This window comes from Heterocephalus glaber, unplaced genomic scaffold (genome assembly GCF_053883595.1).
Source record: "Heterocephalus glaber isolate CG9 unplaced genomic scaffold, H.glaber_assembly_v1.0 deba00001550, whole genome shotgun sequence".
Classification (NCBI taxonomy): Eukaryota; Metazoa; Chordata; class Mammalia; order Rodentia; family Bathyergidae; genus Heterocephalus; species Heterocephalus glaber.
Window position 1 is genome coordinate 8,737,442 of NW_028258343.1, and position 23,405 is coordinate 8,760,846.

At 40.4% G+C, this 23,405-nt stretch overlaps 1 protein-coding gene across 4 annotated transcripts in view; it reads left to right on the forward strand.

Annotated features, from left to right (window-relative positions):
* Positions 1-23,405, forward strand: part of Aig1 (androgen induced 1) — a 259,469-nt gene that overhangs the window by 200,107 nt on the left and 35,957 nt on the right. For all 4 annotated transcript variants that reach the window (XM_021259321.2, XM_004846046.3, XM_021259322.2 and 1 more), the window contains one exon: positions 17,331-17,446. In XM_021259321.2, coding sequence (XP_021114980.1) covers positions 17,331-17,446 — 116 coding nt within the window. The remainder of the gene's footprint in view (positions 1-17,330; positions 17,447-23,405) is intronic.

Here is a 23,405-nt window from a genome sequence, read left to right on the forward strand (position 1 = left end):
GTACAACCACTGTGAAAATCAACTTAGAGATTCCTCAAAAAACTGAAACTAGAAATTCCATTTGACCCAGCCATTACATTTCTAGGTATCTTCCTGAAAGAAGGAAAGAATCGTAATGATCCATGCATGCATACTCACGTTTATAGCAGCACAGTTCCTAGTAGCGGCGTCATGGAAATGGCCTATATGTCCATCAACAGATGAATGGATAAAGAAAATGTAATATTTGCACACTACTCTGCTACAAAGAAAGATAGCTGGGCATGGTGGCACACACCTATAATCCTAGCATCCAGGAGACTGAGGCAGGAGGATCACAATGAATTTGAGGCCAGCATGGGTTACATAGTGAGTTCAAGGTCAGCCTGAACTGCATAGCAAGAACCTGTCTCAAAAAACAAAACAACAACAACGAAAATAAATAAACTTGAGGAATTCATGGGAAAATGGCTGCATCTTGAGACCATAATGTTAAGTAAAATAAATCCGACACACAAGCTTAAATATCACTTCTCACATATGAGAACCCTACAGTAAGAATAAAGAGCAAAATAAAAGGTAGATAATAGGAAGTAGGGAGCTAGATGATTGTTCTCAAAGAGGAGGGGATCAAGAAACGGAGGGAGGAAAAGGGATTCAGATGTGCTATATACATGCACCAACTTCCCACAAGGAATATAAGCATTGTGTATTACACACGTGTACTACTAAACTAAAATTTTTAAATCGTAAAAAATAAATTAGAAATAACCATAAAAAGGTGATGTCGGTTTGAAATGTAATGCTAAAACCCTTTAACATTACTACAGAGCTGAAAATCTGGGATCGAGTCCTCAGACCCAGAAATCCCTCTCTCCAGCATATGCCCAAGAAAACCGCAAACATGTTCACCCAAAGAAGAATGCATGAGGATAGATGTAGCAGCATTCTTCCCAAAGGTACCAAACCAGAAAGAACTTCAGTGTTGTTAACAGAATGTGTGAATCATTTGGGTCATAGTCACACAGAGGTGAGCTGCTCAGCAATGAAAATGAAAACCTGCAGCTTCACACTGTCACATGAGTGAGTCTCACGAATGTCATGTTGAGCAAAAGCAGCAAGATGCAAAAGAATACGTACTGTGCAGTTCCATTGTTATAAATTTAAGATCAGGCAAAACTGGTTTATGGTGTGATGTCAGGATAGTGGTTAACTTTGAGGCGACTAGTTATGAAAAAGGAGTCTGAGGGAGCTCTTCAGAGGGACTTGTAAGACTGTTTCATGACTCATGTACTGGTTATGAAAGGAAGTTCACATTGTGAATACTGTACTGACTGATTTTCTGGACAGCTATTATTTGTCTCCTTTTCTTTATGTATGTTATATGTGAAGTGAAAGTTTACACAACAAAGGAAGGAGGGCAGATGCAAGCACCAAATACAGAAGTGTATCATCAAGAATGGGACACAGATTCCTAAGACTTGCACAGAGCCCCTTCTGAACAGTGCTGTAGGTTCTTAGAGATGAGGAGCCTGGGGTCTAGGAGTCCAGATGGCTCCAGCTTACATAGCAGCTCATGGGGAATGACTTTCTGGCCCACTTTACTCCCCGCCTGCACAGAGAGAAGACCTTGTGTGGCTAATAGGGTTCCCATTCACCTGAGCTTAACGTCGACTACATAGTCAACAAGGTATCATAAGAAGGGAATGGAAAATGCAGGGATATAGAGTTTGAACCAAGTGCAGGAACAGGCGTGGGGATTTGATGTACTATGCCCAGGGTAACGAGAGGTGTTATTCACATCCTAAATGCCGTTGCCACCCATTACCGAGCTGCCCATCCACACTTTCATAGCCATTGTCATTGCTTTGTTGAAAGTGAAAGCCTGTCATTTTCTGTTTGCAAAAATCAGACTAGTGGAGAGAAAATAATGGAGTTGTGAAGTAAACTGGCTCTTTCTCCCTTGACATTCCTCCATTATTTCTGAGAGAACTTTTCCCTGCTTTGTGTTTTAAGGGCTCTTTTATCAAAGAATCATTGCGCAAAGAGCTAAGTAGCCACTTTATGTATGTAAAATAGTGCTTATCTAAAAGCTTTAATTTTAATAGGTGGTAGAGATGACCTTGAAGATTTAAACTGAAATCTTCTTCACTCCTTAAGTATGTTAGTATGTTTGCGTGCACTTGTTTATGGGTGTGTGTGTGTTTACATGTGTTTGCATGTTTGTGTTTGAATGTGTATATACATGGATATGTGCTTACATGTGCGTTTGCATATGTGTGCATGGATGTTTGATTCTGCACATGTATGGTTTGCACTTGTGAATGTTTGCATGGGTTTGCTTGAATATGTGTGCATAAGTATGTGCATACATAAGTATGTGTGTCTGTGTGCTTGTGGGTGCTTGAGTGTGTTTGTGTGTATTTGCATGTGTCTGTGCATAGGTGTGTGCCTGTGTGTGTCTGCATGGGCATGTGTGCACACAGGTGTTTGCTTGCATGGGTGTGTTCTGTGCACGTACTTCCACATGTGCATACTCTATCGGTGTGGCATCCTGTACAGGGTGCATGTCACTCTCTCGAGACGCATGGCTCTCTGCTTTCGATTATATTGAGACTGATCCAAAACTCCTCTGAACTAATCCTAATCACCTTGGAAGCCACCGCACTCAGGCATGAGGCTGTCAGGTGGAGTGTTTGCAGATGTCAATGCAAGGAAGGCAGGAAACCAGGAGGACAAATCAAGGCTTAGTCACTGGAAAAGGCATGCCAGTGCATCCTGGCTCCCGAGCCCCATCGCAGCCCATGAGAAAAACTTGCCACGACAGCAAATCAATAATCTCTTGGAGATGATTTGTTTCTGAAATATCCCTGATTAATTATGGCAGCGCATGCTTGGCAGTGCTTTTTGCATGAAGCAGGATTATAACTGCTTCTCATAAGTCAAATTTGACATTTCAAATCAGCCTTTAAAAGTTTGGGTTATAGATTTTATAATGTCTCCATGTCAAACATAATTGCTCTTATTGCTGCTAGTAGACATTTGCCAATCAATCAAAATAACATTTATTTTATCATAAACAAGGGTAAATTAAAACCATTTGAAATCATTGTATGTGAAGACTCTGTGAAAAAGCATACTTCGAACTGCTGAAATTTGCTTCTACCCTTGAAAGAGAACTATGATGACATTATAAAAATCGATGGAAATGTGTTACTATTTCCACTTCAAGAAATTAATGCCTCTACATATTTTGTGAATATGCAGTTTTTAATTTGGTGACTTCGTCCCATATGAATATGATTTGGGGCAAAATAGCTCCCTTCCTTTCTGTAATAGACAATTACATTTTTGATCCCTTTGCATTCAGGAACTTGTTTTATTCCTCTTAAATTGCAGAATTTTTTCCCTAATAAAAGCTAATGGAAAAATCAGATTTGCTTAAAGGGAAAATCAGACTAATACGTTTCTGCAACAGAAGTTGAACATACTGTGGTCACCCTACTTTGTTCCTTCTCTCTAAGTGTCCCCAACATACCAGAGTCCCTTGTCTCAGGCTCACTAGAACATTATGTAGCATAATTTTCTAGTCACTGACATACAGTCACTGAGTGGCCTCATGTAGGTATGCCGTATAATATTTTCTAGGACAGAACTGACAATATAGAGTAGTATTAATTGGGATATGCTAGCTTGTTCCATGAACTCTCCATGGATAAACCCCACAGAGTTTATTTCTCTGTCCCACAAAGTCTGCTGCTGTCCACTTGACCCTCAGTACCATGTTCTTCAAGGTGGGGACTCAGACTTCCAGACCACTTCCTTCCTGTGGCTCCCACACCTCACTTCATGTTTCCCAGGTCACTGCAGGAGGGAGGAGAGAGTGAACTCACAGAAGCTTTTAAATACATTGCTCTCCAGGTCCCCACACAACTTCTCCTAACAAACAATTGGCTCAGTGGTCAGAACAAGAGCCCTCTGTGGCTGCTCCTACCTGTGATGCTGCAGAGAAATGTGAGCCTGAAGGTTTTTTTAATTAACTTTATTGGTACATTTTAGGTATACAATATAATGACATTCATCATGGGAAATTTGCACCTTTGCATAATCTCTCTTGGTTCTTATTTTTCCCCCTTCCTCTGCCCTCCCTTCAACCCCTCCATCCCTCCCTATTTACAAAGACTTTGTTTCCATTTTTTCATTTTCTCATATTAATTCCATTCCCTTCTTTCTTTTCCCCCACCCCTCCAACTTCCCCTTCCCCTTTGCCCCTTTTCTTCCTATTTCATATTATCTATTATACCTTTTAGTCCTTATCTACACTTTCAGTTTCTCACACCAGAGAAACTATTCAGTATTTATACATGTGTGTCTTATTTATTTCACTTAAGAGAATCACCTCAATGTGCATCCATTTAGCTATAAATGTCTCTAATTTCTCATTTTTTATGGCTGAGTAGTACTCCATTTTATATAAAAACCACATTTTCTTTATCCAGTCTCCAGTTGATGGGCAATTGGGCTGCTTCCAAGTTTTAGCTATTACAAATTGTGCTATTATGAACATGGGTGCACATATATCACTGGAGTATGATTCTTTTAATTTTGGGGGAACATACCCAGCAGAGGAATAGCAGGATCAAATGGGACTTCCAGTCCTAGTTCTTTGAGGTATCTCCATACTGATTTCCACAGTGGTTGCGCCAGTCTACACTCCCACCAGCAGTGGAGCAGGGTTCTTCTTTCCTCCCAGCCCCTCCAGCATTTGTTATTGGTTGATTTCTTGATAGCAGCCATTCTTTCTGGCTGGAAGTGGAATCTCAACATTGTTTTCATTTGCATCTCTTGAGTGACCAGTGATGTGGAACATTTTTTCATATGTTTCTTTACTATTTCTACTTCTTTATCTGAGAAATGTCTGTTCATTTCAGATGCCCATGTTTGGATTGGGTCCTTAAATTTGAGTGGTCTGATTTTTTTTAAGTTCTTTATAGATTTGAGATAGTGGACCTTTGTCTGAGGGACAGCAGGTGAACATTTTTTCCCACATTGTGGGTTGTCTCTTCACACTGCTGGTGGTTTCTCTTGCTGTGTAGAAGCTTTTTAGTAAGAAGAGATTCCACTTGTTGATTGTTTGTGCTAGTTCACGGGCAACTGAGGTTTTGTTCATAAAATCTTTTCCTACACCAATGTCTTCAAGAGTTCTACCTAACCTCTGTTCCAGCTGGTTCAACGTTTCTGTTTTGATATTTAGATCTTTAATCCACTTCAATTTTAGTTTAGTGCATGGTGAGAGGTATAGGTCTAGTTTTAATCTTTGGCAAGTTGAAACCCAATTTTTCCAGCACCATTTATTAAAGAGGCTATATTTCCTCCAGTGAGGCTGTTTGGCTCCTTCGTCAAAGATGAGGTGGCTGAGTGTCTCTGGAGTTGTTTCTGCATCTTCTAATCTGTTGCACTGGTCCTCAGGTCTATTTCTTTGCCAGTACCATGCTGTTTTTATCACAGTAGCTTTGTAGTATAGTTTCAAGTTGGGGATTGTGATACCTCCTGCCATGTCTCTTTTGCCTAGGATTGCTTCTGCTGTTCTAGGTCTCTTCTTGTTCCAAATGAATTTTTGGATTGTTTTCTCAAGGTCCATGAAGTATGTTGCTGGGATTTCAATTGGGATTGCATTGACTCTATATAGCAGTTTTAGAAGTATGGCCATTTTCACTTTGTTTATTCTTCCTACCCAGGAGCAAGGGATGACTTTCCATTTTCTGATGTCATCTTCAATCTCTCTTTTCAGAGTGCCATAGTTTTCAGAGAAGAGGTCTTCAATTTCTTTTGTTAGGTTGATTCCTAGGTATTTCAGTTTCTTGGATGCTATTGTGAAAGGAATTATTTGCCCTATTTCTCTCTCAGTGAGTCTGTCATTGGTGTAGAGGAAAGCTATTGATTTTTGTGTGTTGACCTTTTATCCAGCTACACTACTGAATTTGGTTATTAAGTCTGGAAGACTTTTGGTGGAGTTCTTGGGGTCTTCTATATAGAGTATCATGTCATCTGCAAATAATGACAATTTGACTTCCTCATTTCCTATCTTTATTCCTTTTATTTCTTTCTCCTGTCTAATGCCATGGCTAATGTTTCCAAAACTGTGTTGAACAGGAGTGGTGATAGTGGAAATCCTTGTCTTATTCCTGATTTTAGTGTAAGGATTTCAGTTTTTGACCATTTAATATGACATTGGCTGTTGGTCTTTCATAGATGGCTTTTATCAGATTGAGGTAGAGACCATCTATTCCAATTTTTTGTAGGGTTTTTATCATAAATGCATGTTGGATTTTGCCAAATGCTTTTTCTGCATCTATTGAGATGATCATATGGTTTATGTCTTTGGCTCTATTGATATAGTGTATTGCATTGGTTGATTTGTGTATGTTCAACCATCCCTGCATCCCTGGGATGAATCCCACTTGGTCAGGGTGTATGATCTTCTTGATGATCTTCTGCATTCTATTTTCTGGAATCTTATTAAGGATTTTTGCATCTGTTAGTGAGATTGGCCTAGAGTTCTCTTTTTCGGTTGGGTCTTTCTCTGCTTTAGGGATCAAGGTGATGCTTGTTTCCAGGAATGAATTTGGGAGTATTGCTTCCCTTTCAATTTCATTGAAGAGTTTAAACAGTAGTGGCAGTAGCTCTTCTCTTAATGTCTTGCAGAATTCAGCAGTGAAGCCATCAGGGCCCGGGCTTTTCTTAGTTGGTAAGTTTTTAATTACATTTTCAATTAATTGATTGATATTGGACTGTTTAGAATTTTTTCTTCATTCAACTTTGGTAATTCATACATATCTAGGAATCTGTCCAATTCTTCTATGTTGTCCATCTTATTGGCATAGAAGTTCGTGAAGTAGGTATTGATGATCCTCTGAATTTCTGCTGAGTCCATTGTAATTTCATTCTTTTCATTCCTAACTGCATGAATTTGGGCCTTTTCTTTCCTTTTTCTGAGAAGGTCGGCTAAGGGTTTGTCAATTTTGTTTATTCTTTTGAAGAACCAACTCTCGGCTTCATTGATTTTTTTGTATTGTTCTCTTAGTCTCCATTGCATTGATTTCTGCTCTGATGTTTATAATTTCCTCCCTTATATGAGCTTTGGGTTTGTCCTGTGAGCAATTAGTTTTTGATGGGCAGAAAATGACTGTGCTCTACATATATAACAAAGAGAAAAATTCCACATAGCAGGAGATTCCAATCAGACTGTCGAACATGAGCAGAAGTATAACAAATTGAGGTCTTTTAATAAAACAGTACAGTTGCTAGTCTAGGGTGATATGATATCAGTCTGGAAAAGTATGTTGAGTCCCACAGAAAAGGCCTTTGAAGGCAATGCTAAGAGACTTGGACATCACTTGAAGGAAGTGGGAAGTTTTGGAAAAGGGAATCAAATGCCCTAGTTGTGTTTTTGAAGCCCTGCCCTAACAGTGGTGAATGCTGATAGGGCTGGATCAGTCACTTCAACTAAGAACAGGATTTCTGAGTGACAGATAAATAGCAGAAACATCCTACTCTCTCACTGATTAAGGTTTTTTTAATATCAGAGTGCTCTTAACAATGAGCTTCAGTATTTGTGATTTTCCCCCTAAACGTCTTTCCTTGTATCCCTAGAGAAAATATTCCAGTGCTTTAAATTTTGCTGATACAGAAACACTTGACTCAGGTCCCCTTTCCCATGCCTTCCACCTCTCCTATGCCTCTCATTGCTCTTTCTTCCCTCCCTCTTTTCCTCACCTTTCAAAATGCTTTCATGATACCTTTAAGCAAAAACACAAACAAAAACAAAAACACAAACACAAAACTCTTAAGCAGAATAGTCCATTGAAAAGCCAAGAAAGGGCTCACAAATCTCAGAAAAAGAATGCTTGCCTCTGACATTGACTTGGAATTACTCTCACTCCTTCCCCTCCATTTATGAGGCCCTCAGGACCCATGGGATTTGGCCTTGAGAGGAGCATGAAGATTGCTGTGATATTTGAATGTAGGGGTAATCCAAGCCTCAGCCCCTGAAATCTTAACAACTTCAAGAGTGGGTGGCTGCGAGAAGTTTCCAAATGCCTTCTGCCTGGCACCGCCCTGAGATAAAGCCCCCTCCCCGGATCTGATCTCCTACTCACTGTTCCCCTACCCTCTTGACTTCTCCGTGTCCTCCTGGCCACTGAAAGGGCTCAGAAGTGGAACTACCTAAGACTGAGCACAAAACCACCTCCTTCCAGTTGGATATACCTGAACAATTTCCTTAACTTCTCTGTGCCTTATTTCTTATAAAATGGAACTAATGATGACATTAATACGTTGTACTTCAAAGCGTTATTGTGAGAATTAAATGAGTTTTAATCCAAATAAAGTGCTTAGTACAGTTCCCATGATACAATAATGCAATCTCAAAAATAAAAAGTTCAGTCATTATTTGCACGTGTTGTGCAAGCCATTTTTACTGTAGGGTCTTTTACAGGCAACTCTAATGTATTAGGTTTTCTCAAAGGTAAGAGACTTCAAATTTGTATTAGGCTAAATGAAATGCACTCCAAACAGCAGCAGGCCACTGTGGGCAAGGGTCCTGTTGTGCTGTGTTTTGGGATCTATTTTAAAGTACCTGGAATTGTGACTAGCCCCCTAGCAAGGCTCCAGTAAGTACAGTATTTATTGAATTACTGAATTTGAGTAAACTAATGAACAAATGAGAAGCACCCTGTCTCATTGAAAGCACAGGTTTTACAGTCAGGTAGATCTGAAGTCAGATGCTGGCTGCACCATTTATGAGTTCTCCACCACTGACAAATCCCATCCCTCTGCTTCCTTGTGCATAAAATGAAGGTGAAAATAACTACTGCATAAGAATTGTCATGAGAACTAAATATGATAATAGTGGAACATGTCTAGTATAAATTCAGCATATTTTACCTTACTGAATGGAAGCTGCTCTTATTACTATGTGTTCCATATTTATGTGCATCAAATAATAATGAGGGAAACTTCGTAAACACAGGGGAATGAAAAAAGTCCTATTGCTGTGGATGCCTGTCAAATAGATATTTCCCAAATTTACAAACTAGCTTTTTTTTCTCTTTTCCTTATGTTGTTTTCAATATCATGGTGCTTATTAAGTAAAGGAGAAATGAAGAATAGAAAGAGGGAAATCGTAAGGGAGAAGCCTGAGGAAGCAGCCTAGAACAAAGTCATGGGAGAATCAAGTCCTTTCCTCGGTGACAGATCAGCAGGGCAGAAGTGAGGCTAGAGAGGAAGGCATGGCACTTAAGTCCCTCTTCTCACTGCTCTGTCCTGTCTGCCCCCAGCTGAATCTTTCCTACTAATATGCAGATTTTTTTCTCTGCCTTCCGTCTTTCTTAAACTCCATGGCGGCACTGTGAGCTGTGGAGGAAGCGGAGTTTGACAAAATGCATACAGGATTCCTCCCTGGTTTGTTGCTGCCTCACCCATGGGAGCTTCACTCTTCCTCCTCTTTCATGTCCTTCAACAGTGACATCCCCTTGGGGGACCCTGCCGTGCCTTTGAGCTTTCTCTCCTTCTTGGCCTTGTGAAAGAACTCATTCTTTCAGCCTTGCTCCTGCTTGCCAACCCCAGGTCACACGTAAAAGCCCAGGTCAGGTAGCCCCTGCCCTCTGAAATCTTTCCTTGACCTGCCAAGCAGAACAGAGCTCTGGAGCCCTTGCAGCATCTCGCATTGCTCGTGGTGCATCATACCGGCTTCATTTGCCTAAGGGCAGAAACCAGAGGTGATATTCTGAGAGAATTGCAAAGGCTAATGGTGAAATGTTCTTGGAAGAAATGAATGCTGGGTCACTTAAAATCACCCTATATTTAGGGTGCACTGTGGACCATCTCTGGCATCCATTCTCAAAAGGAATTCCTTAATTGGCGGCCCACAGGCTGCTTGGGCTGAAAAATAAAGAGAAAATACACACCACAGTGGAGCCTCCCAGAAATGCTATGGCCCCTTGGCACCTCATGGATGCTGTCATTCGGAATAATCACCAAGAGTTATTTAGTCCCTGAAGTCATACTAAAAATGATTTTTAAATGTAAGAGTAACAGCCCAATAAACCGTGTCACTGTCCTATGTAAATGTTGCTATGATACATAGTTTGCTCTTATTGCAAAGATATGTCTGTCTTTGCATGTGTGTGTCATGATGCATGACATTATTCCATTTATTTGGCCTAATTATTTAACTATATCCTAAGAGTTGCTGCTCTAATGTTAGAATGGAATGATTCCCTAATTTAGTACCTAGGCTATAATGAAGATAGCGGTACCTGGAACCTACTGATGCCCGTCAATGTTGGTTCCTTCTGAGCCTACATTTTTGACCCTGGGTCACAGTTTCTAGCCTCATTGTGAACATGAGGTTGCTCCTGTGTAAAAGCCACTCGGCTGATTGGACAGTCAGCAGTAACAGATGCCCAACATCACAGCAGAAAAGGCACTGTCAAAAAGGCTCTGGCAGCTTCTGGAGAGGCTCTGCATCATATATACAGGCAACACCAAACTAAAGCCAGCGCCTGAGCCCTAGGAGAGGGAGACCCATGGCAAGAGGAAGTCGTATTTGCTTCAAGAGAAAGGGGAACGATAGCAATAGTGAAGGTTGCCCATTTCCCTTGACTTAAAACACTGTCTCTACTAAGGAGGGAGTCGAGAGGGTGACAGATTATGAGCTGACCAAACAGTAGAATTAACAGCAGTTTCAGTTTCATCAGACTTTCCGAGATAAAAATTGAAGGTTGCAACTGGACCTGTATCGGTTTTGTTTCTAAGCTGCCTGGGATGTCATTTCTATCTCCCTAGAAGAGTAAAAATGCCTCACTGACTGACTGAGTTCATAGTTGCCCCAAGAGAAGATCCACCCCAGCTCCGAACATGCCCCACCCAGTGCTGTTTTCCTAGAGTCATCAGCGTTGGATTCATTTGGGCAGCCTCGAAGTCCTGCCAGCATTGGGATCAGCCAGTGTTCTGTGATTTTCCCATTTTTCTGATGTCACCTTTTCCATCACTGTAAATCAGATTCGGTTAACACTTTTTATTTTCAAAACTAGAAATTCTCCTCTGGCTTATTTCCAAATATCTCATTTTTAATCCCATTTTATTCTATAGATAACTGAGAACAGTAAAGAAAAAACCAAAATATTCAAGGTACAACCTGGAGTATACAACTTTTGTATCCTGTAGCAGTTTTCATATTATTTCTATTTGTGGCAGACAGCTAAATTGTTGGACCTTTTAGGGACGTTCTCTCACTCCATCCACCCAGGCGAGTCCAGCCACAGCTCTAACCCAGTCTACAGTCTGGGTGCCCACAAAGAATGCACTCATACTGTCTTAATTACATTCCCATTGCTGAGACACAATACCCAACACCCCCAACTTAGAGGAGGAAAGGTTTATTTTGGCTCACAGTTTGTAGAGGTTTCAATCCATAGTCAGCTGACTGAAAGGCAGGGCAGTAGAGGAAGATTGCTTATGGCCTGACATGCATGGCGGTGAAGTAGAGAGAGATCAAGGGAGGAGAGAGGGGGATAGACCCTTCTGCATCATACACCCAGGGACAACCTTCTCCAACCAGGCCCAACCTCCCAAATCACATTTAGCTATAAACTTATCAGTGGACTAGTCCATTGTTGAGTATCACACCTCCATGATCCAGTCACTTCCCCAAAGCCCTACCTATGAGTGCATGAGGCTTTGGGGGGGATCCAGATATAAACCATACACACACGCACACACACACACACGCGCACACGTGCACACGCACATGCACACACACACAGATCTACACATCCGTCCTTTTACTTATGATCCTAAATTGTTGTAGGGACACAGTAAAATGTAGATGCCCTGGAAATCATGAGGGCAGGGGCACGATCCCCTGGAGATGGGAGACCCTCTACTGTGACAATGCTCCCAGGCCCTGTCTGTGTCCTGCATACGCACCACAGTGGACATGACCTCGCCAGCTCTGCAGCCCATCTCAGCTGCCACGCTGCACGTTCAAAACCTGGCTTTGCTTCCAAGGAAGAAATAAGTTTACTTGGTATTCATATGGGACAGGAGCACTATACTATTAAAAAGTTTGTTTTTAATTTTCTAAAATTTATTTTAATCAGTACATGTTTGTAGTACATAATCGTTACACATTCATCATGAGGAGTTGGTACAAATACACAGCACATCTCAATTCTTTTTATGTTCTCTTTTCTTTTCCCCTCCCTGCATCTCTTGGTCCCTTTCCCATTTGTAACAAATTATTTTTAACCAAATCATATCTTGAAAACTGTTTATATATAGAAAACCCAGGGAATAAAGTGAACTGTTCATTATGGAAGCCCTTAAATTACATTATCACAGTAGAAAATATGGGAGGTAGAGGACAACTGAAAGACTAATGCAACATTAGATTCAGATCTATAGCTCCTGTAGCTACTTAAAATATGGTTTCAAAAGTAAACCCAGCATTTCCAGTAACCATGGAAACAGTTAAAATAAAATTTTGCCATGAAAGCCCCTATCGGGAAGGAGAAAGATCAGAGAAATGGCTGTTGAATACAGACTTCAAATCCTATTACTTTTGTATTGTGCACTCTGATTGCAACTATCAATTCTAGAGATCTAAAATAATCTTGAGAGGCTCCCTAATTTATCTGTTCCTTTTCCCTGGATGTATATCATCACACAGCATAGTTTTTATTCTTGTATTAATCAATATCAACTGCTATTCTAAAATTTCCCTTTTGTTTACAGGCCACTGATTGCCATCACAGGTAGTCGAAAAATTTTCCTCAGTAGCCAGTCCAGACTCTTCCTATGTAACGAGAGCCTGTTTCTTTAATACTATTAAACACCCTCTGCATTCCTCCATTCAGTACCTAAACTTCCACCTTGTCTGCCTCTTCACTTTTCTCCTGCTAGCACCACGTTGGGGACCAGGACATCCACACATGGGCCTTGGGGAACATTCAAGATCCAAACTCTAGAAGTTGCTCTGGTGGTTTGCAAGATAATTTATGTGGTACAGAGACCTGGCCTTAAGTAATATTGAATCACACATTGAAAAGGTAATTCCTTCTAAATTATCCTCAGTTCTTCTGATTCCATTTAGGACAGCTGGTCTCATGTTAGTAAGTCTTAATGCCCCTTTCATATTTACCAACATCCCTGTTCAACACATAAAGAGCAGGCATCAGAATCAGAGCGTTTGTCATGCAAATATATCTGGTGAATATCTAAGATTCCTCCACTAACGTGTACTCTTCTGTGACTGCTTGGTTCAAGGATGAATCTACTCTTCAACTCTGAAGGTGAGAAGTAATGGGCCTTAGGAGATGGAGACCAATGAGAGGTCACTGGGGGCATGTCCTTGGAAGGACATGTGGGACCCCACCCTCTCTGGGGTGATCTTTTTCTCCCACTTACTCTCTAGCTTGTGATGCTGTGTGCCATCCGCTCCCCACCAGAGCCAAGCTGATCCTGACACCATACCCTTGAATCTCCAGCACATTTTTCCTTTGTAAACTTAGCCTGCCTCAGGATTTCATTATAGTAAGGAAAACCAAACGAATATAGTCATCAATAGAGCAGTTCCTCAGCAGCTGACTTACTGAGTTTGACTTTTTAGGATGAAGTAAACTGAACACATCCAAACATAGCAACTACATACTGTAAAGAACAATCCGTACAATGCTTAGGAGCTCTTGGTGATGACCAGGCTTTTTCTTTCTTGTTTAGCCAAAGTAGGTCTCCATCTACCAGAGAATACTATAAATTTTAAATAGTCATTACATTTGAAGGAATACAGTGAATCATTCCTGAGTCTGCTTCCATCTCTGTAACTGTCATTGTACCACTAGAAGGTTCCAATGATATGCCTGCTGATTTTACTGCTTATTCTTATTTAGATTGCAATATGCAACAGGAAATAACAGTAAATTTTGTTTTTTACTGTGAAGACTTGTTTATTTTGAGGCCCAACTGAAAAATAGTTGTGGTCTGTTGGGAGACAATGTATGTGATCTTCAGTCATGTACTACCGAAGTATTAGTGATTCAAGATTATTCAACTCTGCTGTCTTTCTAAAATATGATTCAAATGCAGAAAAAAGGGTCTGAGTTTGGAAGCAGATTCAAAACAGAGCTGGTCTTGAATCCTCCCTCTAGATGTGGTAGTTCTGTGATCTTAGGTACAATAACTGTCTCATTTGCAGAATGGAGTTACTTATACTCGTTTCAGATGCTATTTGGAAGATTAAATAATCCCAACAGATATTTCTGAGGTAACTGCTCTGCTTCAGTCTTTTCTGAGTGCTATAGGTACAACAGTGAACAAAACATAAGATTATTTTTCTTGTGCGGCTGGTGGCATTAAATGGAATTGCCTGTTTCTCCTCTGTTTTATTTTGTTGTTTTTGTTTCTTTGCTTTTCCTAGGTTTTTGTTGTGGTAGTAGTTGTTATTGTTTCACAGTATTGCGGATTGAACCTAGGGCATTTACACTGAGCTCTATCTCCAGTCTCCAGTCTTTTTTTTTTTTTAATTTAGTGATAGGATCTTAATAAGTCACTAAATTGGCCAGACTGGGCTCAGACTTGCAGTCCTCCCGCCTCATTGTCCCAGAGTGCTGTATTACACGCATGTGCCACTACATCTGGCTTCTCCTCTGTTAAGTCACTGAAGCAGTCTCACCTGGAAGTGGATTGAAACTGGATTTCTCATACCTATAGTTCTAAAATAATTATCCCCCTTGGTGCTGCCGATTTTAAGTTATAGCTAAGCTGCTAAAGGTTACTCCAGCAGGATCATATAGAAATTTGCATTGTTTTTTAATCCATAGAACTGTAATTTTGTGTAGGACAACATTTATTATTTTCAACAACTATTTGGCACTATACTTACTTTTATTCATATGTACTATTTATAAGTAAACATAATTTGCATTGTAAATGTTAGAAGGGGAGATATATTTTCCTTCTCTGTGTTTTCATTCTTCTATGCATACAAATTCTGAATCATCAGCTGTTACTTTGCTACACAAAAACTGTCTTCCCTTGAGATTTTCCAGTGGCCAAACTTGCACATGCGCAGTTCCCCACAAATAGATTTCTTGTCAGTGGTTATGTCACCGATGAGGCAAGTTGTCTATTTTTACTGTTGATGATCTAGAAAGATCTTCCTTTTTTTAAACAGATTTTCTGTCTGGCTTTATCAAAGTACATTTCAGATATGACATCTGATAATAGCAGGTAGCCTAGATGAAACAATAATGGCTTTGCAATTAAGCATACTCAGACTGGTTATTTGAGCTGATATAAATTTACAGAAAAATGGCTTATTTTCTCCTCGCTTTGGATCAATGAACGAAGAGATAGAGTTTAGAAATTTCTTACTACCATTTACTGTACCCACACAGGCCATCAGAGTTTGCATTGTCTTCAATGTAAAGGTTTGATTTGCAGGTATACTTTTCTGTGTGAGATTTGATAAGACCTGGCCTGATTGCTGATATTTCAATTTTACATTGTAAAACTGTTATTGGCATCTCAAACAGTTGGTGAAATTTCAAGCCAGTGCCATCTGAGGTAACTAAATTACAATGAAAAACCAATAGTATCAATCTTTAAAATGCATTTTTCTCTCTGTATTGCACACATGTGCATTTGGCATGGCTCCCTACAGAGCTAATTATATTGTTTTAAAACAATAATAATAATAAAGAAGATAAAAGATGAAGAAATATAAAGCTACCCAACTGTGGAATCACTCACCTGACATTCTTGGAATGCCACACTCTAATTACTAATGAATTGACATTCAGCACAGTTACCTAGAGGAGAATGTTGAAGCGAAGAATGTCCACCATCTTAATATTTCGTACAAAACCACATCTTTCCTTTTCACTTTTTTTTTTGGTACCGGGGATCGAACTCCATTCCTTGCGCTTGCTCAGCAGGCGGTGAAACCACTGAGCTAAATCCCCGGCCCATCCTTTTCTCTATGAATATAAACAGTAAGTTGTTTGAAAGATGTTCTGGATAGCCTCTGCATGTCTTTTACCTATCAGCACTTACCTGCCACCTGATTCCATTTTGCTAAAGTGCTTATTAGAATTTGAAAATCACAGCATTCAACTTCCTGCCTTTCTCCTGAATATGGAATCAATACAGCAAGAGCAAGATGAAGGTTCTTTCATGGCTGTTCAGGAGGTACTAAGTGGAATTCAGACCTGCTGATGAGTCCATTTTTAGCTCTGGCATCTATGTACTCCTGAGAATATCTCTAGAGTTGGATGGTAAATATATATTTTGCCCCAGTTTGATCTAAGAAGCTCTTGGACTTTTATGTCCACCCACCAAATTTCAACAACAAGGATACTTGTGTCTTTAAGGAATTTAAGAGCATGACTTTCCTTTCTTCTTACCTTCTGAGTCGGATGCACTGAATCTCTGTTCCAGTCCACTGTCTTAGTATGTATAGTAGCCACTGGATCAGAAAAACAAAGGAAATGTTTCACCCAGTTTCTCGTGTATCTACCTTCAGACATCATATCTAAATCCATGTACTCCTCATGCAAACTGGCGCAAACTTTCTGGAAGTGAATTTACCGTCATTTGCCAGCTTGATGCATGTACGCTCATAATTTGGCAGTATGTGTTGATAGCGTTAAACTCTTCAGAGCCTTTGTATGGAAATAATTTAACATTCAGACAAAGAGTTCTGTAAACAGTGCTTGTTATGACATTTCTTATAAATAAAAAATTAAAATTTTTTACTATTTAATCCCAAGAACAGAATTTTACTAAATAAATGTTAGTATACTATATAATAGAGTTTTAGGCAGCTATGGGCAGGGCTGATGTTCTAGAATTTCTAAAATGGCATATCAAAAATTCTCATTTTACAAAGTTGTGATAAAAACCTAAAACAACATTGCACACACAGTATGATCTTAATTATGTATCAATGTGAACAAAGAAGGAAAAAGAGTATGTATAGCAAAATGTGAGCTGTGGTTATTTTTGTTCCTTTTGTTTCAATTTTTTGCTATTCATCTTCCTCTGTTTTTGAAATCCCATATTATGGACATCACATAAAATAAAATTTCAGAATGGAAGATGCAGAAGAAGATTACCAATACAGCTGCAATATGTGTTTTGGTATCCATTCTTTCTTTGGTGAGCCATAGACTGATTTGGGTTGTGACTCTTTGCTGGGAATTGATACTGTTCATTCTCTTCCCAGAGAAAAAGCAACTGTAAAAAGGCAAGATAAGAAACTGTGTCACCTGGTCTCTGTTCTTTTTCAGCACACCACGGTTTTGCCCTTTATTTTAATCGAGATGAGGACATCACACCATCAGTATCCCAGCAGGAGCAGCGGACTCACCGCCATATGCACCTTCTCTGTGGGCTATATATTATGGTAAGGACCATGCCTGCTGGGCTTTCATATTGTATTGGATTTTTGCACTGCTAAATTTGGGCTCATATTGCATGATGGATATAATCACTAACAGATTCACACTGCGTGCTTCATTTGGTCCAAGACCTGGGCTTTGTCTCGGTTCCCCAGATGCTTATATTTTTAGAAGTATATGCCAAACCTCACACAGCAGGAATTTGTTGAACAATCCCATGTAAGCAGTGGTTCTTCCAAGGCTACATTTTTCAACTCATTTTCAAACTAAATGTTTTCTTTGGACACTAGTTGTACAGTTTAAGGGCTTTTTGCTTGAGATTTGTGGTTGTTGTTGTTGTTGTTGCTTTTGTTAAGGGGAGTGGAGGAGTTGTAACAAACACAGACGAGAACGGAAGAAATGACCTCTTAGGGCAATGAACGTAAGCTTAATAGGAAGTGAAAATGTACATTTTGTAAATTCCATTTAAAACCCATTCAATAATTGGCTGTTACATGCAGAATGCATTTTATGGTTTTGTTTTTTGATTATTGGGTAAATAAACCATAAGGCATCTCCTCGTAGTGTGTTGGGCACAGTGAAACTCCAAGAAGGAGCTGCCAGATTTACCTGATAAGAGTTTTTGCCTGGCAAATTGACTTCATATTAACTTCATTTTTTATTATGTTTTAACACTTCAAGAGTTACTTATCTTAACACAGAGTATTTCTTATTCCTCTTTCTAATTCCAAGTCCTGTTTGATATATGAACACGCATAAATGAGGTCCTTCCCACCAGCATTTCTGCCTCTGGGGACTCTTTCCTCCTGACCTCTGGGTCCTCATGGCCTCCTTTAAGCCTGAAGGACTGGATGACGTTCTTCTAAACACCCCATAGCTATACTTAATCCCTCCAAAAGCCCAGAGCTCTTTGGGAGGCCCCGTCTCTATGGCCAGCCTAGAAATACAAAATAAAGTACGATCAGTACAGGACTTCACATACTTTGCATAAACAATCACACGGTGCCCCAGTTCGGAGCAGAAAGAGCATTTGCTGCCAGGAAGCTACACACGTGGCTGGATCTAAGGGACATCCAGATGACAGACCCTAGAAGAAGTATGTGGTGAAGTTCATCTCATCTGCACTCCATCAACTAGTGAGAGGCTGTTCACGTGGACTGGAGAGGAGTTTATTTTCCTCATCACTTTCTAGGGATTTCACACACACACACACACACACACACACACACACACACACACACACACACCTTAAACCTTAGTATTGATTTTCTCTGATTTTAAAAAAAAGTACAGTTGATCAGGACTCATGTGTCTAACATTATGTCTTGAAATGTATTCATGTATTTTATAGTTGTGTACTTAATAATCAGTGACTGTTACACCTTTCAGAGGAATTAAGTAAGGAAGCCACACACTCATCCCAGATCACCACAAAGTTTACAGCATAGATTATCTAAAAAATCAACCTCTCATACCCCCACCAGCCCACCCCCAAATGCAGGCTCATTCCCCTGCACTCATATGTGCTTACCTGTGGGATAGAGAAGTTTTCTCTGGGAACATGGTATATTTCTGAGAATTCATTTATATGCTATTAAATTATCTTGTAGAACTCCAGAGGTTTCAGGAACTGTGCTTTCTGATGACTGTTCCTCCACTGTGTGTACAATCACTCCACGTTCCAAAGAGACACATGGGAAATACCACATAGTCCTCATCCGAGCCCCCCAGGATCCCTCATTAAAATGAAGCATTACTCACACTCTTCATGCCAAGGGAGGCTTGCCAGCTTTGTGTACTCCCTAGCAAACCAGTACTTGTTTGGACATGTATTTGATTTAACCAGCAAATTCTCTCACATTTATTCTGAGCAAACTTTCAGAGTTGGCTTTTCCTTTGGTGTTCTGCCCTAGGTATGCATAGCTATGCCAAGACCTAAACAATGCTGGTCAAGTCATGTCACATTATATAAATCCAAGGATTCAATTGTTATCAAAATGATACTGGCTCTTGCTGCCTTCCAGACTGTCTCAGGGCCAGCATACCAGTGACACAACAGCAAGAGGTTCAGGATATGAAATCTTTTGATGGCATACCAGTGTTGTAACTGGACATTCCAGAGCTCCATGCCAAGACAGAAGAAAGCTTTCTTCTTATCATTTGCTAATTACAAAATAAATAGATCTCCTTTCCAGTATGGAGTGTGGTTGAGCTGACTCTACCTCAGGGCTGCTGGCCAGGCTGCCTATCTGCTTTGCTTGAACTCTGGCTCTTCAGTCTCACTAGTCTCCCCCCAACCAGAATCTCTTCTCTCCCTAGCATTAGGTGGTGAGAGTGGAGGAGGCCAGGAATGGGCACCTGTACTTTCCTTCCTTCCTTACTTGCACTGCTGAGCCCCCACCCTCAGAGGCTCCATTTCCCGACCCCATTGATCCTCCTCAAGCTTAGCACCCAAAGGCAACCCAGACTCATCCATGAGCATGTCTGCCTGCCAAGCACACTCCTCTCTCCACATGCCCAAATGTCTGAGACAACTCTCACAGCCCTCTGTAGGAGGCTCTTCTCAGACATTTCTCTGCACCCTGTGAGTTTTTGTACAATTTTCTCAAATGAATGAGAGGACCCACATTATCTTACACTGAATATAACCTAGAGGCCCCTAATGTAACAGTGATTATCAGGGGTGATAGTGAGTACCACTCTTTTGAGATAGACATTGTGCCAAATGCTTTTCAGGTATGATCTCATTTTATCTCCTCCCACCCGGCCACACTTTGAGATAGGTATCTCCAGCCCTTGTTACAGAAAAAGCAGCTAAAACTCAGAGAGGCTGTATGTCTTGCCCAAGACAAGCCACTGGGCTGTTGCCAGACCTCCAGGCCAAGCCCAGGGTGTGACTGGGAGTCTCTAGTATTCACCTCACCCTCCACTGCCTCTTCATGTGTGAAGATAACTGGAAAAAAGTTGTACGTGACCTTTTGGTTTTGTTGTGTTTTAAAGAAACACATTAGAAGCAGTAAGTCTAGGAGTTAAGCCAATGTGCTGAGTTGGACTTCAGACTCCTCCATTTCACTTCTGTGGGTTGTAGTATATTCAGATGTGAAATACCAAGGAGGAAAGTCTGTACCTCACAGGAACTTTGTGAGAACCTGGACAATGGCTAACTGACAGTCAAAGATTTCCCAATTTGCAACTGTTAGTTCTGAGGCATTTCTTAACAAATAATAATCTGAGCCCCTACTGTTTGCCAAGTGTTTAAGAATTTGAGTTTTGATGTCGTAAGTTCTTTCTCTTTTAGTAATTCCACTCACTCGTATACTTTTGACTTTAAAAACCAAAATTCTGAAGGATATGACAATAATATTTTTTATTGTCTCAGGGCCTTGACAGTTTTAGATAAGCTCCATATTCCAAATCTCAGTATCCCAAATGTGTTCACTGAATAACTTTTCAACATAGAAAAGTAAAATCAGCATTAAGTATGATCTTTCTTTGGTAATGCACTTCTAAATTATCTCATATCAGAATTTTATCTCCCACCAAACTTACTTCCCAGGCATAGGATTGAGGATTTTTTGTTGTTGTTGTTGAAATTTTTCTGTATTTTCCATGTTCCTTATCTTTAAAGACAGAGAAAATTTCTCAAAAACAGTGTACTCAAATTTAAAGATCCTACAATTTTTAGTCATGAATGTTTTTAAAAAGTTTTTAGCAAGAAAATTATATTTGAGGCCATATGAAAGCTTTCCCGTTTAGAAGTAATCCTGGTGATAGATGAAGCAGCTTGGACTCCAATAGTAAGGTTTTGGGTCAAATCAGTTTCTTAGATTTGCACCTGTACAGAAAAAGCCTAGACATATAACCCATTTCAATTTCCAGCATTTATTTTTCAGTAGTAGAGAATGTAGGGCTGGGGATTTAGCTCAGTGGCACCGCACCTGCCTCAAAAGCACAAGGTCCTGAGTTTGATCCCCGGTACCAAAGAAAGAAAAAGAGAATGTGGCGGTAGGATTCTGGATATATTATTGAAGGTACAACAACAAGGCTTTTTGACCAAATCTATAAAAGCCAGATTTTAGTAATTTTAGGACCTTTAGTAATTTTTAACCTTGGTGTGGAAGGCAAAATAACACCTACTCCTAAAGATAGTTGCATCTTAATCCCCAGAGCCCTGAATATGTCACCTTATGTGAAACCCTGAGGTTGACTGCATTACCCAGGAGTATCCAGACTAATCACAAGAGTCCGGAGAAGTGGAGAGGCCTTTCTCAGCCGTAGCCAGAGAGACATGACTGTGCAAAATCAACAAAAGATGCATTGTGGAAAGGATTCAACCCACCATTGCTGGCTTTCAAGACAGAAGAAAGGGATCCCAAATAATGTTCATTGACCACTGGCCGTTTCTAGAAACTGGAGAAGGCAAGGAGATAAGAGTCTCCTCTAGAGCTCCAGAAAGACACAGCCATACTGCAATTTGATTTCCATGCAGTGGGATTTGTGTTAGACTTCTAACCTACGGAATTGCAGGATACATGTGGGTTGCTTTAAACTATGAAATTTGAGATAATGTGTTACAGAAGCAACAGAAAACCCATGCACTGGAGCAAATCAATCTCTGTGGTCCTTAGTTGCCCTGCCTAAAAACAAAGGTGAAGAGACTTCTCAGGCAGGATTTCTGTGAAAATCACAAAAATGGATGTCTAATGTCCCCTGTGTAATCAGTACTCAATGCAGTGGCCATGATTGTTGTATATTCTAGGCATACCCACTTACTGAGGAGGCTAAACTCAGGAGTTTTCAGCAGGTTTCTTCACTCTCTAACCTGTTAGGCTTATTCTGGGGGCAGGAGTGCAGAGCTATGAATTCAGGTGCTCCTTGTTCAGTTCTTTTCTTCCTAGGATCTTTGAATAAATTACTTATCCACTGCTAACCTCATTTTTGCCATGGGTAAAGTGGGAAGGAATGCCCGCCTTGCAGGAATGATGAGCACATAGGAATGCTTAGAAAATGAAAGGGTCTTTCCTTCCTTTCAGGCAACAAAAATTCTGAATGTCTGTAGAATCTCTATGAGAAAAGCCCATTTTCTGTTTGTCTGTCTGTCTCTCTCTTCCTCACCAACCTTATTTTATCCTCTGCTCTTATAGGTTTTGATCCTGCTTCATGGGATTTGTGCCTCCTTGGCAACCTATTAAGAATGCTAAAGAGTTTTCTGGAATTTTCGTATGGTTCATATATTAAGTTATTTCTGGAGCTCTGCTTTTCCCCTGAGAATTGAGAATGTCATTGTTTCCCATTATTCCACTGTGCTTGTTTCTCAAGCATGTTGTTGAAGCTGTGTTCATTTCTTCTAACAAAAACTCTGTCCGGGCATTTGGGAGCGTGGCAGCTGATGGCGCAGGGGCCTCAGCCCTGGGACTCAGCACCGGGGCTCAGGGCAAGTCGGTTTCTCAGATCTGCATCTGTACAGAAGAAGCCTAGAAATATAACCATCTCGGTTTTCAGAGTTTATCATTCAGAATTTCACCTCCTATCCGTGAGAGCTGGTTCTCAGACATTGCAGGAGTAGCCCATATGCTGTGAACCTTACTCCACCCCAGAATCATTTTTTATGCAGTTATGATTCTTCCTACACTCCTCAGATTTCCTACAACCATACAAATACCATGACTTCTTTTTCCTCCCATCTTTTGAAAATCAACAAGGGGATGCTGCTTGTTTCCTTGATGCTCCATGGGGATCTTCCCAGGTAGACATTTGAGTCCTTCCCTCCCCCTCCCTCTCACTGTCCCCAGTCCTCTCAATAGATGAGTTTCTACATGTTTTGATGAGCACTCCTCACTCTGTCCTCTGCCTCACCGCTGCCAGTTCTGCTGGGACCGAATCCTTTGATCATCCCTTCATTCTTGTGTAACTTCCGGCTCACTCCTGGATCCTTCCCATCAATATTGAACACACTCTGGTCCT